General features: G+C 28.9%; 3 protein-coding genes across 3 annotated transcripts; 1 reads left to right on the forward strand and 2 right to left on the reverse strand.

Moving 5' to 3' along the window:
• Positions 1–4,632: 4,632 nt before the first annotated feature.
• On the reverse strand, positions 4,633–9,158 carry FPOAC1_009935 (uncharacterized protein; the record flags this gene model as incomplete). The annotated part of the gene is made up of 6 exons (XM_044854343.1): positions 4,633–4,636; positions 7,546–7,767; positions 7,830–8,068; positions 8,134–8,559; positions 8,621–8,896; positions 8,952–9,158. The coding sequence occupies 6 exons, from the start codon at positions 9,156–9,158 to the stop codon at positions 4,633–4,635; spliced, it is 1,374 nt and encodes a 457-aa protein (XP_044707013.1).
• A 984-nt stretch (positions 9,159–10,142) lies between these two features.
• Positions 10,143–10,643, reverse strand: FPOAC1_009936 (uncharacterized protein; the record flags this gene model as incomplete). The annotated part of the gene is made up of 1 exon (XM_044854344.1): positions 10,143–10,643. The coding sequence occupies one exon, from the start codon at positions 10,641–10,643 to the stop codon at positions 10,143–10,145; it is 501 nt and encodes a 166-aa protein (XP_044707014.1).
• Positions 10,644–11,262: 619 nt separating this feature from the next.
• On the forward strand, positions 11,263–12,763 carry FPOAC1_009937 (uncharacterized protein; the record flags this gene model as incomplete). The annotated part of the gene is made up of 4 exons (XM_044854345.1): positions 11,263–11,775; positions 11,825–11,943; positions 11,996–12,564; positions 12,621–12,763. The coding sequence occupies 4 exons, from the start codon at positions 11,263–11,265 to the stop codon at positions 12,761–12,763; spliced, it is 1,344 nt and encodes a 447-aa protein (XP_044707015.1).
• Between the last annotated feature and the right edge of the window lie 910 nt (positions 12,764–13,673).

Consider the following 13,673-nt stretch of genomic DNA (forward strand, 5'->3'; position numbering starts at 1 on the left):
ATATAAGACCTGCGAAAGTAGTTAGTAAGGTACTGTAAGGGATTAGGATTAACTGACTCTGCAGATATCTTAGATAAGTGGTCAATTAAAGTTAAAAGAGGAAGAAGTTACTACTATCTATATAGTTTAATAGAAGCTTCTTTTATCCATTACTTATTATAACTAATAAGTCCTTATATATGCAGAATAAGCACCCTACTTTTCGCTCTAATTATTAACTACCTACCCTATAGAAATTAAATATATACTATTTAACTTATATATTATTAAATATATACTATTTAGCTTATATATTATTAAATTAACCTTATTTAATTTATATACCTCTAAGTATATATATATTCTCTTAGTATTAAATAGAACTTAATTTACTAGCTATTAATAAAACTTCTTTACTTAAATATACCTTATTTATACTATTTATTATTAAGAGATATAATACTTTATTACTGCTTAATAATAATGCCTTATATATCTGCTAATATAAACCTAATATAAACTAGTTTATCCCTTAGGAATTATAACTATTATATATTAATAGCTCTTATTTAGACTATATTATATTAATATTAAGTAATAATATATTATTAAGATATTTAGTAATAATATTAATAATACTTTAGCTCCTTTTTATATAAGACTACCCTTAAGTATTACTAAAATAATAGTTAAACTTTAGCTACTCTAGAATACTATATATACCTTATAGGCATAGGTTATTAAATTATCTATAGTAGTATCCCTAGTTAACTCTATAGATAATTAATAGGACCTTAGAGAAATTATTAAGCTAATTCCCTTAAAGCTATTTAAAGGAAAAGCAGTAAATATTATACTATTTTTAATATAAATAAAAAGATATTTCTACCTATTTCTATATAAACTAAATATAGTAGCTAAGAAGATACTATATACTATATTATTAATCTAAAGAGATACTAAAGACTAATTTAAATCTATCTAGAAAGATTACTTTAAGAATAAATATAATTAGTAGAATTAGAAAATATAAAATATCTTTATAGACTAGCTTAATTTTAAAGTACTTCTTAAGGATAACTTTAGAGTTATTAATAAAGAATAATAAGCTGCTGCTAAAATCCTAGCCCTTAAATAATATAGCTTATATATAGCTTACTTAGCTAAGTTTTAATAGCTTATAGCTAAAATAGAATAGAATAATAAAGTATTTATAGAAATATATTACTATAGCCTTAAAGAAGAAATTAAAGATAAACTATATAAAGTTAATAGACTTAATAACCTTATAGAGTATATAACTATAGCTATTAAAATTAATAAATAATAATATAAATATAAAAAGGAGAAATTTAATGCTAGTAAGAAAAGGAATAATTATAATCTATATTACCTTAATTAGTATAATTACTATAATTAAATAATTAGACCTTAAAATAGTAATAACTAAGGAAAGATATAGTAAAATAATATTTCCTATAGTAGTTACTCTAGCCTAATAATTATTAAAGCTACTTAAGTATATAGGCTATTAATTTACTAAAACTATAGTAAGAAAGGATATAAAGAAATAGATTATTATAACCCTATAAAGACTAATTAAAAATACTAATTAATACTTAAAGAAAAGAATATATAAAATATTAATTTATAGAAGAATAAAGTATAAATAGTAATTTATACTATATAATAAACTAATGCCACTATATAAGTAACTTATAAAAACTGGCAATTAATGCCTAAGTATTTAACTATAGAATAATAAAGAAGTAAGATTACTATAACTAGAAAAGGTAAAAGTGCCTCTAATATAGGATTAATTAAGTAAGCCTTAGGTAATAACCTATATAATTAAAAAATAGGCAATATTCCTATTAGGATAATAAGACTAGGATTTAATCTATACTATAAGGACCTTAACTTTATTAATATATAATAAGTAATAAAAGAACTTAATAATAAATAAGCTATTAAAAAGTAAAGATAAAATATAAAGAGAGATCTAGATAGAAGAGATACTTTAAATCCCTAGGAATTAAAACTTATTAAGTAAGAAAATGTATAAGATAATTAATTTATATTAAAATATTAAGAAGAACTAAGCTAAGAATACTAATACCTATATAATAAATAATATCTAAATAAAGAATATAACTTATATTACCCTAGCTAATAGAGAAAAAATAATAGCTTACTATACTAGTAAAGCTATAGTATAGTAATAAGAATAAAAAGGTTATAATAATACTCTTAAGAGCTCTATAAATAACCAAGAATAATTAATAGACTTACCTAGAATTAAAAGTATAAATCAGAGGAATATAGCTAATTACTCTTATAGATAGTAGAGCTAATATTAATATAATTAACCTTTATATAGTTAATTGCTTAAAGCTACTATAGAAAGATAAGACCTATTTTTACTTAATAAAGAACTTAGAAAATTAACTATTTAACTATAAAGGAGAATTTATTACTTATAAAATTAATTACCTTAAAATATTTATTAGAATTTAAAGATAAAATATTAACCTTAATATTATCTTTATATTAAGATATAACTTAATACTAGGATACTTATAGCTATAATACTATAACCCTTATATTAACTAAAGGACTAGCTAAATTAGCAGTTATATTAACCCCTTTAATAATAAGGCTATAGATTTAGAAATAGATAATAAATTAAGATCTTAAATTTTAATTAATATCTATAGTAAAGAATAGTATAAATAGAGAATTTACTTACCTTTAAATAGAGTATAATATAAGTAAGCATAAGGTAAGGCAAGATAAGTTAGAAGGACCTTTATATTATTTAAGAATTAGTTAAGAATACTAAATAAATAGCTAGAATAATAGCTAGAAATAATAGATAGGCTTAAGAATATATTAGAGGAATACTATATCTATAATAGGCTATTTAAGAAAGAGCTTAATATAAAAATACTATAGTATTTATACTAAAACTATAAGATCTACCTTATATTAAATAAACTACCTTTCTAGAAGATTTATAACCTTAATAAGATAGAATTTACTATTCTTAAGGAATACTTAGAAAAAGAACTATAAAAAGGTAATATATAAGAATCTTTATTTACTATAAGATTTCTTATTATATTTATACCTAAGAAAAATAAAAAACTATAACTTATTATAAATTATAAAAGGTTAAATACTCTTATTATTAAGGATTAAATACTATTTCTACTTATTATAGAACTTAAGGACTGCCTATAAGGAAAATAAGTTTTTATTGCCCTTAATCTTAAAGAAGCTTATAACCTAATCTATATTAAAGAAGGCAATAAATAGAAGACTGCCTTTAGAATAAAATTCAGATTATTTAAATACCTAATTATACCTTTTAAACTTACTAATACTTTAATAATATTCTAAAGGATAATTAATAATATTCTATAATAATATCTTAATATCTTTATAGTATATTACCTAGATAATATCTTAATCTTCTTAGATAATAATAAAGAATATAAAGAATATATCTATAAGATCCTTAAAGCACTCTAAGATATTAATCTTCTAGTAAAACTAAAGAAAAGCTATTTTTATATTATAGAAATTAACTTTCTTAGATATACTATCTTACTAAGAGAAATCTAAATAGACTAAAAGAAGATTATAGTAATATAAGATTAGCTAATATTAATAATAATCAAGGAAATATAAAGCTTCTTAAGATTTACTAATTACTATTAACGCTTTATTAAAGACTTTAGTAAGATTATAAACCTACTTATAGAACTTATAAAAAAAGACTATAAGTTTATTTAAATTAAGAATATATAAAATATATTTAAAAGATTATATAATACTATCCTTAAAAAACTAGTTTTAATTATATTTAACCCTATAAAGGAGATTAAATTAAAAATAGACTTATTAGACTTTACCTTAGAAAGACAGATTAATTAATAAGATAATAATAGAAAACTATATCTAATAGCCTTTTACTCTTATAAACTATATAGAGCTAAACTTAATTACTTTATCTATAATAAAGAATTCCTAGCTATTATTAATTATTTTAAGGAATTTTAATACTACTTTATAAGAAGCCTTTACTAAATTAAGGTCTATACTAACTATTAGAATATTTTACACTTTACTATTACTTAAGAGCTAAATTAATAATAACTTTATTATACAGAGTATTTATATAAATTTAATTTTATAATTATCTATTATAAAGGATTAAATAATAAATATATAAATACTATTAGTAAAAGACTAGATTATAATACTAATATTATAAAAGCTAAAGAATAAGTCTTTAAGCTTAATAGAAAGGGAAAATATTAGTTTACTTAATTAGTATAAATAATTATATAAATAATATAAAGAACCCTAGATCCAAGAGATTATAAGGACTAAGAATAATAAAAATAGATAGTATAGGAAATATATAAATATCCCCTATATAGATATTAAGGTATTATAAAGACCCTTAAGTAATTACAGAGCTATTATAATTAGCCTAATATAAAGAGACTAGTTAAAACTATTATTAAATAATATAATATTTATATAAAAACTAAGTTATAAAGGCATAAGCCTTATAGAATACTATAAGCACTCCTAGTTACTTAAAGACCTTAGGATTTAATTATAATAAACTTTATTACTAAGTTACCTTTATTAAAAGAACCCTTAATTAGTATCTTTTATAATAATATTATAATTATTATAGATTATCTTATAAAATTTTCTTATTATCTATTATATAGAGAAGCAATAGATACAGAAGAGCTTATATATATCTTCTATAGGCATATTATCAATATATATAGCTTACTATAAGAAATCCTATTTAATAGAGAACTAATATTTACTACTAAATTCTAGTAAGTATTTATATCCTATTTAAGACTTAATTACTAACTTATTATAGTATTCTAACTATAAGTAGATAGATAGACTAAATAAATAAATTAAGTTTTAAAATAGTATTTATAATACTATATTAACTATAAATAAAATAATTAGGTTAAAAAGCTACTAATTATATAACTAGCTTATAATACTGCCTATAATAAAAGCATAAAATTAATACTAGCTTATATTAACTTTAGATTTATACTTAATAGTTATTATACTGCCTATAAAACCCTAATAATTAACCTTACTATATAAATTAAGATAGAAAATATAAAGAATCTATATAAAAAAATAAAGAAAGAACTAGAATTTATTAGAAAATAGATAATAAAATACTATAATATAAAAAGGATTAAGAGACTAACCTTTAAGGAAAAAGAGATAGTCTACTTATTAATAAAAAATATTATAATAAAATAGCTAATATATAAGCTTAACTTTAAGTTTATTAAACCTTATAAAATCCTATAAAAAATCTTAAAAAATAACTATAAACTAGACTTATTACTAAAGGTTAAGATCTATTTAATCTTTTATATTTCCTTACTTAAATTAGCTGCTAATATAATTTAAGTTAAGATTAATAATAAACCAGAAGAAATTAATAGACTAGAAATCTATAAAGCTAAAGTAATTAGAGATATATAGAAAATTAATAGAAAAATAATATATTTAATAAAATAGAAAAATTACCTAGAAAATAAAAATATATAGGAATTACTAAAATACTTAATTAATACTTAATAACTCCTAAAGAACTTCTATTAGCCTTAAGGAAGAAAGAATTAAGAATAAAACTCTAATTAATAATATTATTATCCTTAAGTAACTAGATATTATTTAAAATAGAAGACTTAACTGCCTAATAATCAGAGGATTCTTATGCCTCTAAGGCCTCTAATTTATTTAAATCTTTATATCCTTAATACACTATCTTAATAACTTTCTTATATAAATATTTTTCTTAATAATATAACCTCTAAAGATAAGCTAAAGTATTCTAAAGATCTGCCTTTACTTACTCTTTTTACTTATTAATATAATCCTTTTTATAAGATATTTATATAACTATAAATTAGCAATATAATTATATATTTATTTAAAAACCTATAAAATTAAAATAATATATTATTAAAATTATAATTAAAGTACTTTTTAAATATATAGAAATTATAGTATTACTTTCCCTTAGAAATAATATAATAAAGACACTCTATATAAAAATATACTAAATAATAAAGTATTTTAAAATTAAATTTATAAATTAAATTAGAAATATCTTTATAGTATTTAATAGCTACCTTAGGATAATTAATATACTTAAAAATATAGCTTAATATAATAAGTAATAAGGAAAAATAATTATAAGAAGAAATTTAGAGCTAATATAAGGCTTAGCGCTTAATTACTTTATAGGCCTTAAGGGTAAGACCTTAAAAAAGGGAAAGATTATATTATAATCAATAGGTCCTTATATATATAGAATAAGTACCCTACTTTTCACTCTAATTATTAACTACTTACCCTATAGAAGTTAAATATATACTATTTAACTTATATATTATTAAGTATATACTATTTAGCTTATATATTATTAAATTAACCTTATTTAATTTATATACCTTTAAGTATATATATATTCTCTTAGTATTAAATAGAATTTAGCTTATTAGCTATTAATAAAACTTTTTTACTTAAATATGCCTTATTTATACTATTTATTATTAAGAGATATAACACTTTACTACTGCTTAATAATAATGCCTTATATATTTACTAATATAAACTTAATATAGACTAGTTTATCCCTTAGGAATCACAACTATTATATTACTAATATTATAGAGTTTAGGTAATTGCCCTGTTATATTTATATTAGAAACCTTGTCTTAAGAGAAACTATATATAATTCTTTAATTTGCGCAGATAGATAAAGTATTATAAATAACCTTTAATAAAACTAAAAAGAGTAAAAGTAATCTTATAATTATATACTAAAAAATAAATAAATAATAATTAAATTATTATTTTTATTATTTTTAATTATAATATTTTTAATTATATAATTAATTATTAAATTAATAAATTAAAATTTAAATCTTTATTATATAAAAAAAAAAAAAAGCTTTAAAGGCTTTTTATAAAATTTAAAAAAAATATAATTTTAATATATTAAAAAATAAAATACTTTAAATAAAATTATTTTTTAATCTTTAAAATAATCTTTAATAAAAAAAATAAATTATTAATAATTTATAAAGTATTTAATAAAAATAATATTATTAAAAAGTTTATTAAATTAGAATTTATTATATTAAGAATTCTATAAAATTAAAAAAAAAAAAAGCTTATAATTAATACTATAGCTTTTAATATAATAAAATTTAATACAATAGGCTCTATTCCTATTCATCGAATACGCGTGGAAAATCCACAAATGGACCGTTCAAGACTGCCTCGCCTCTCATCGTCGCACTTCTGCTCCCCGGTACTACAAAAACGTCATCGCGTGACTTATTAGCTTGGGCAGCAAACTCTTCAGCGTTTGGTCTTTGTTCAGGATCCTTCTTTAAACATGTAGCGATCAGGTCCCAAAGAACTTAAGGTACTTTATTGTCATTAGCTTTTTTGCATCTGATTCTGAGTATCTCTGTCATCAGATACCCGATGGCAAAGACGTCGGATTTCTCGCTATATCGGCGACCAGGCATAACTTCTGGGGCCCAGTAGTCCCGATTGCCGTAGTAGTTTGATGTCGTCCAAGCACTATTCGACATATCCTGGCCCTGTCCGAGGTCGATAATGACGAGTTCGTTAAAAGAGGTTTCAGAAGGATCATTCGGACAAGGAACGCTACGAATCAGAACGTTTCCCATGTGTATGTCACTAATTTTAATTTGGCCATTAGGATTATGTTACAATGATGGATAAGGAAATTCAGTACTAACCGATGTAAATGTTTACGCTCATGTATGACTTCAAGGCTACCAGAAGCGTCTCTCAGGAGCTCCGATATCAGATCCCAATCTTTCCCTGTATTAACCAGGGATTCTTCGAGAAACAGTGGAACGCTTCTCGCTCTCTCGAAAACAAGGAATATCTCCCTGGATTCGGGGTTGATTGTAAGCCCATCGAGTCGAATAGAGGCTATTGGAGCGTCTGTGAAGGTTACAATGCTGCTTATCAGCTAGGAGACAATATTATCTTAGCCATCACTCTGTCAAATGCAGTGTTTATAGAAGGATGTCTTACCTCGCGTTTGGCGAGTTCCGGATTTGGATTGCCAGGTCGCCAAATAAGCTTCAAGGCAATGGGGATAACTTCGCTATCGGGTCTATCGAGTCTTGCTCCTTGGGGAACATACCACGAGCCAAACTGAATTGCTCCACTATGTCCAGTATCATCTGTTTCCCCTGTCAAGCTGATCTCGTTGTATGGTACGAGGTCCACTAGGCCGACATATGCCTGGACCTTGGAGTCCTGAAGTTGCATGTCGCTCAAAACGCTGTCAAACGTGTTTGGTCTGTTTAGTCGTTGGTGATCAATGACTGATCTGAAATATTTGCGTGCAGCATCCAAACTGAACTGATCCCGGAGCTTACGAAACTTAATTCCTGGCCGGGTTTGTAGCAAGTACGTTCGTTTGGTTACTGGATCGAATGTAAAGCCGCAGTCATTCTTGAGCATGACATGTCAGGATTCGGTAACACAGCGGTGAATTGATACAGAATCAGCTTACCCAAGCAACTTGTAGGTCTTGTCTCGCCTTGCAAAACTCACTCTCGCTTAATTCTTTGGCTTCGAAGATAATGCCGTCTTCTCCACGGTGTCCCGGAAACTCGAACTGGGCCTCAACACAGAATTTCAACGATTCTTCTTCGGTAAAAAGATGATGATCCCATGGGCAGGCCTTGGTGGGCTGCCAGGACACTACTGGGTTCTGGGCGAGATCGCCATCAGTTTTCAGGTCCGTCATGGGAATAAATTCTAACTCATTCAGGAAACTGTCCCAGGCCTTGAGGTAAAACATTTAGCGCGGAGCCAGGTCTGTCTATAGAACATAAACTTACTCGGGGCATTTGTGACAGCTCTTGAGGGAAGTCCACCTGCGATTCGCGGCAGTACGAAGCAAGGGTACGAGCCATGAAATGAATCTCCAATGCAGGATATTCATGGATAATGCTCGGGTCGCCAATCTCCCGATTCTCATGGCTTTCTGCTTCGACGGTATCACCCATTTCCTCTTCATCTTCTGGAGGACTTATTCTAGAAAACATCTGCTGTAGCTCTTCTAAATTATCTTCGGTTATTCGGAGGCTACGTAGTCTAGGATGGTTATGCTTTTATTAGGTGATTTTTAAGGTATAAGTCTTAAAGTATATATTTAAAATTAATTTATAAAAAGATATAGTTTTTAAACCTAGATATTAATATAAATCTTATTTAAAGGTATATATTATAATTTATAAAATTAAAATTATAATAATTATTATAAAAGCTTTTATTTTTTTTAAAGATTAATTATTAAATATTTCTTTATTAATATTAATATTAATAAAATTATATAATTATATAATTATTATATAAAATAATAAACTTTAAAGTCTTTATTAATTTTAATTATATATTAAATTAAAAAATTATTTATAAAAGCTTAATTTTTATAATTAATTTTATTTTAAAAAAAGAAATTAATTAAAAAATTTAAAATCTTTAATAATTTTTTAAATAATTTTTTCTTAATATTTAAAATTAATATATTATTAATATAAATAATAATTAAATTATTATTTTTATTTTTTTTAATTATAAGGCCTTTAGCTATATAATTAATTATTAAATTAATAAATTAAAATTTAAATTTTTATTATATAAAAAAAAAAAGCTTTAAAAGCTTTTTATAAAATAAAATATAATAATAATATTAATATATTAAAAAGTAAAATATTTTAAATAAAATTACTTTTTAATTTTTAAAATAATTTTTAAAATAATTTTTAATAAAAAGAATAAATTATTAATAATTTATAAAGTATTTAATAAAAATAATATTATTAAAAAGTTTATTAAATTAAAATTTATTATATTAAGAATTCTATAAAATTAAAAAATTAAAGAAAATTCTAAAAGGAAAAAAAAAAAGCTTATAATTAATACTATAGCTTTTAATATAATAAAATATAGTTATGCTTAATAAATTAGGAGAAGTTCTAAACAGCTTTCCAATCTTCATCATCATCACTTAAAATCTGAATATAGTCTTAGGGAAGTTCAGGGACCTGCAGTTGAGAAATAAGCGATGGCAGGTCACTATTCGCGTCGAGCAACTGCCTCAATCTCGAGTGACAACTGTAGGATTTCAGTGCTGTGCTTGGCGCAGTTCGTGAAGAAAGCTTGTTTTTCAGAATTTCCCACATTCGAACTGGGTTCGTCTGGTGTATCGCAATTTCTTCATCTTCCAAGTCAACAAGCGATTCTTTTAATTGAAGCCAAACATGGGTGGCCCAGCTCCAGTTAATTCGGATCCAGTCTTTGTTGACAGGTGATGATGCATGAGAGGAATCCAGGCTGAGTTCTTCAGAGAAAGTATCTTTCGTCTGACGTATGATATCCTTTTCCCAAGCGGCCAAGGCCAATTCGACTCGCAAATCTGCCATCTCAGAAATCTCAAGATAGGGTGGAGATAAACACGACAGTCTCCAAGATGACAGTTGAAGGATGGCAAGGTCAGTGCCGCGTTTTCTCATCTTATTTGGAGGCATATTAATGAGGCTCTGCGTCTTAGTCATATCATTGTTGGGCCGCGAGAAGTGAAAGTGCACAATTGGGCAGCATCTAGGACAACAGCACAAGACCGAACACCCCGCACATGTTTTCGCAACTCAGACATCCCATGTCAGCTGTTGCAGTAAGGCTCTGGCGACTACCAACTCATCAACTTCGTAACCATGGTCGATTATTTCAGTGCGGGCTCTGACGTGCTCAACTTTCCTAATACTCTCATAAACATTGTGTCAATTTTCCAAAAAATCTCAACGCAACGTCGATCGGGCAAAGATCAATGTGCTGAGTTGCTAATAAAAGCATTTACTTTGAAAGACATGATCGGCAGCCCCGATGCCACCAATACCGGTTCCCAAAGAACTGCACTAGAGAACCTCATTGTTAGAATCAAGGATTGTTTGGAACGATTTTCAAAGGAAGACTGGCGTACCGATGCAGCCGAAGCTTTGTTTAAAAATGATTGTCGGGAGTTGCGAAATGAGTATCAGGAACTGGTAAACAGGCACATCTTGGGGGCCATAGTAAGTGTTCCATTCTGTTTACTTTGTCGCACGTCAGACTCTTAAGAATAGCTGGTAGAACGACGTCCAAAACAGTATGAACCAGACAGTATCACTCTGGCATAAGGTGCTAGAGACTAAAAGGTCATCTCCAGCAGCCCACTCTTCTACTCATATCGCCATAGACATCTCCGCTCTAAACTGGCAAGAATCTGTCGGAAGAGGAACGGTGACAGGATACGGTGATGTAGAGTGTCGCATACTCAACACCGGAGACTCAAGTCGACGGGCTTTGACTATATACCGAGACCTACAAGATAGAGCACATATCCAGAAGTTCCACGGCATCGTGGATATAAACGATCAAGACCATGTCATCATGCAAGACTGTTCCATGTTGCCAACGCTTCAGAGTTGGCGCAGCGATCCCAGTCGAGTGCTTACTCTTCGAGACCGAGTGAACGTCGCATATGACGTGGCTCAGTCTATCGCTTGCCTTCATGAGGGCGGACTCGTTCTCAAGTATATAACCGAATCTTCCATACGTCTCAGGAGCGATCAGAATTCTCGTCTGCACCCTGTCCTTACCCAGCTTGATTATACGCGCTGTGTAAGTGTCGGGTTGATTGACAGATCTTGATGAAAGCTGACTATTTTAGCTTTACGAGAAAACAAATAGCATCCGTATAGATCACAGATACGAATCCCAAGAGATCATTACACAGCTAATGGGTAAAACTCCATCCATGCCACATTCTCATGAAACTGATGTCTGGAGGTAAGAACAATTATATTCGATAAACTGCTTGTTATTACTTACACTTGTTTAGCCTGGGGGTTGTCGTTTGGCAAATTCTTACAGACGGAACCCCATACCTGATCGAAGAGGCTTTGTACTTTCATGATTACCAACAAGACGCTGCAAAACTTCAACGCGGCTTGGATGTCTGTCCCCTGCCGGGGGGCTTCCCTGATGGATTCCCCCCGCCGCTAATCGAGATTGTTCAGGGCTGTTGGTCTCCGATTGATCAGGGCCGATCATCTTCAAAGACCATAGCAAGCTCTTTGCTTCGATCACTGGCTCTTCTCGATAGGATTGTAATTTCCTCGGTGCAAAAGTGTGTTGGTAACTCTGTGAGAATCGAAAACTCCCAGGATTTGGAACTGGCTCGATCGACGGCATGGCAACTGGTTTGGGAGGCTAGAAAGAGAGCCAAGGTCAAAGACGAGCAAGTTGGTCAGCTGAGCGACCACCATGCCTCCGTTCTTCTCCATCATTCCGAGAATCCAAAACACCCAGAATGTGCTTTTCTCGTTGGCTCTCTCATTTGGTGGGATCTTATCAACGTCTCGTTGTTGAACGACTTGGCAAAACCTCGCTCTCATTTGGGATTTGATGGTATGTTACGACTTACGGGGTCTCATAAGCCAGAAACTAACTGCACATCATCCTAGGTCGACGAGCGGAAGTTGCGCTTAAGTACTTGCTCTTAGCAAGCGACAGAGGGCACATACAGGCTAACTTTGAGATCGCGAAAGCGTATGAAGCTCTTTGCCGTGATTACTATGCACGAAGGGAGGTTGTGCATGGTTTATAAGTGAGAGGTAGACTTGATGCTTCTTTTCATGAGGCATGTAAGTAAAGAGGATATTCATGATGACGAATTCGAGTTGAAGAGAATTATGGCTCATTCTTACTACATCATTCTTGCTGTGATGAGACCCATCATAGGTGATACAAGTCTGACAAGTGACACGACAAAAGCTCCCGCCGCGCCTTATGCCACCAAGTTGAGATGCTGCATTTCCCTGGTCTTTGAAGTGCATTGAGTTGGTGGGGTTGGTGTGTCAAGAGGTGGTCAACACATCTCCTACAGGTCACAGTAGCCCTATCGCAAACGCATTTGTGGCTCTGAAGGCTATCGCCTTTATCAGTGCTCCCTTATCGTTGAAACGCATACTGTGGATATATGTTAAGTGTAGCCTTGAAGTAGTGAGCTTCCGAAGTGATAAAACTGTTACAAACACTCAATACAGTCGTTTTCGTCGTCAACGTCACTGAGGTCATACAGTCATCTCTGCATTATATGCCGTGTGAGTCTCGGATGTACCTACCCATACAATCGGGTTTTAATTGGCTCTAACTAGAGCGGGGTAGTGGTGCAAAGGGACAATAGAGATAATGAGTTCTATTCCGAAACATGGATCCTACGACAACGAGGCCGCACCGTTAGCAAGAGATGAGTGAGGAGCTGCAAACCAAAAGTTTTTGTTGTTCTAGACGACATCAAGCCTGGTGATTTGAGCTAGCTAGGTAAGTCATGATCCTCAACTAGTCCCATAAGTGAAATATCCAACTTACACTAACATTTGAGTGCCGTATCGAATGAGGGGCTCATGTTAGTGTTGTCTCGTCATAAGGTCCCCAAGCATCAAATGCCGGTCCGGCTATCAATACAAGAATGTCTTGCGGCCGCAAGCACCCGATTGTACCTTATCGAGTTTCAC

This window comes from Fusarium poae, chromosome 3, assembly GCF_019609905.1.
Source record: "Fusarium poae strain DAOMC 252244 chromosome 3, whole genome shotgun sequence".
Lineage (NCBI taxonomy): Eukaryota > Fungi > Ascomycota > Sordariomycetes > Hypocreales > Nectriaceae > Fusarium > Fusarium poae.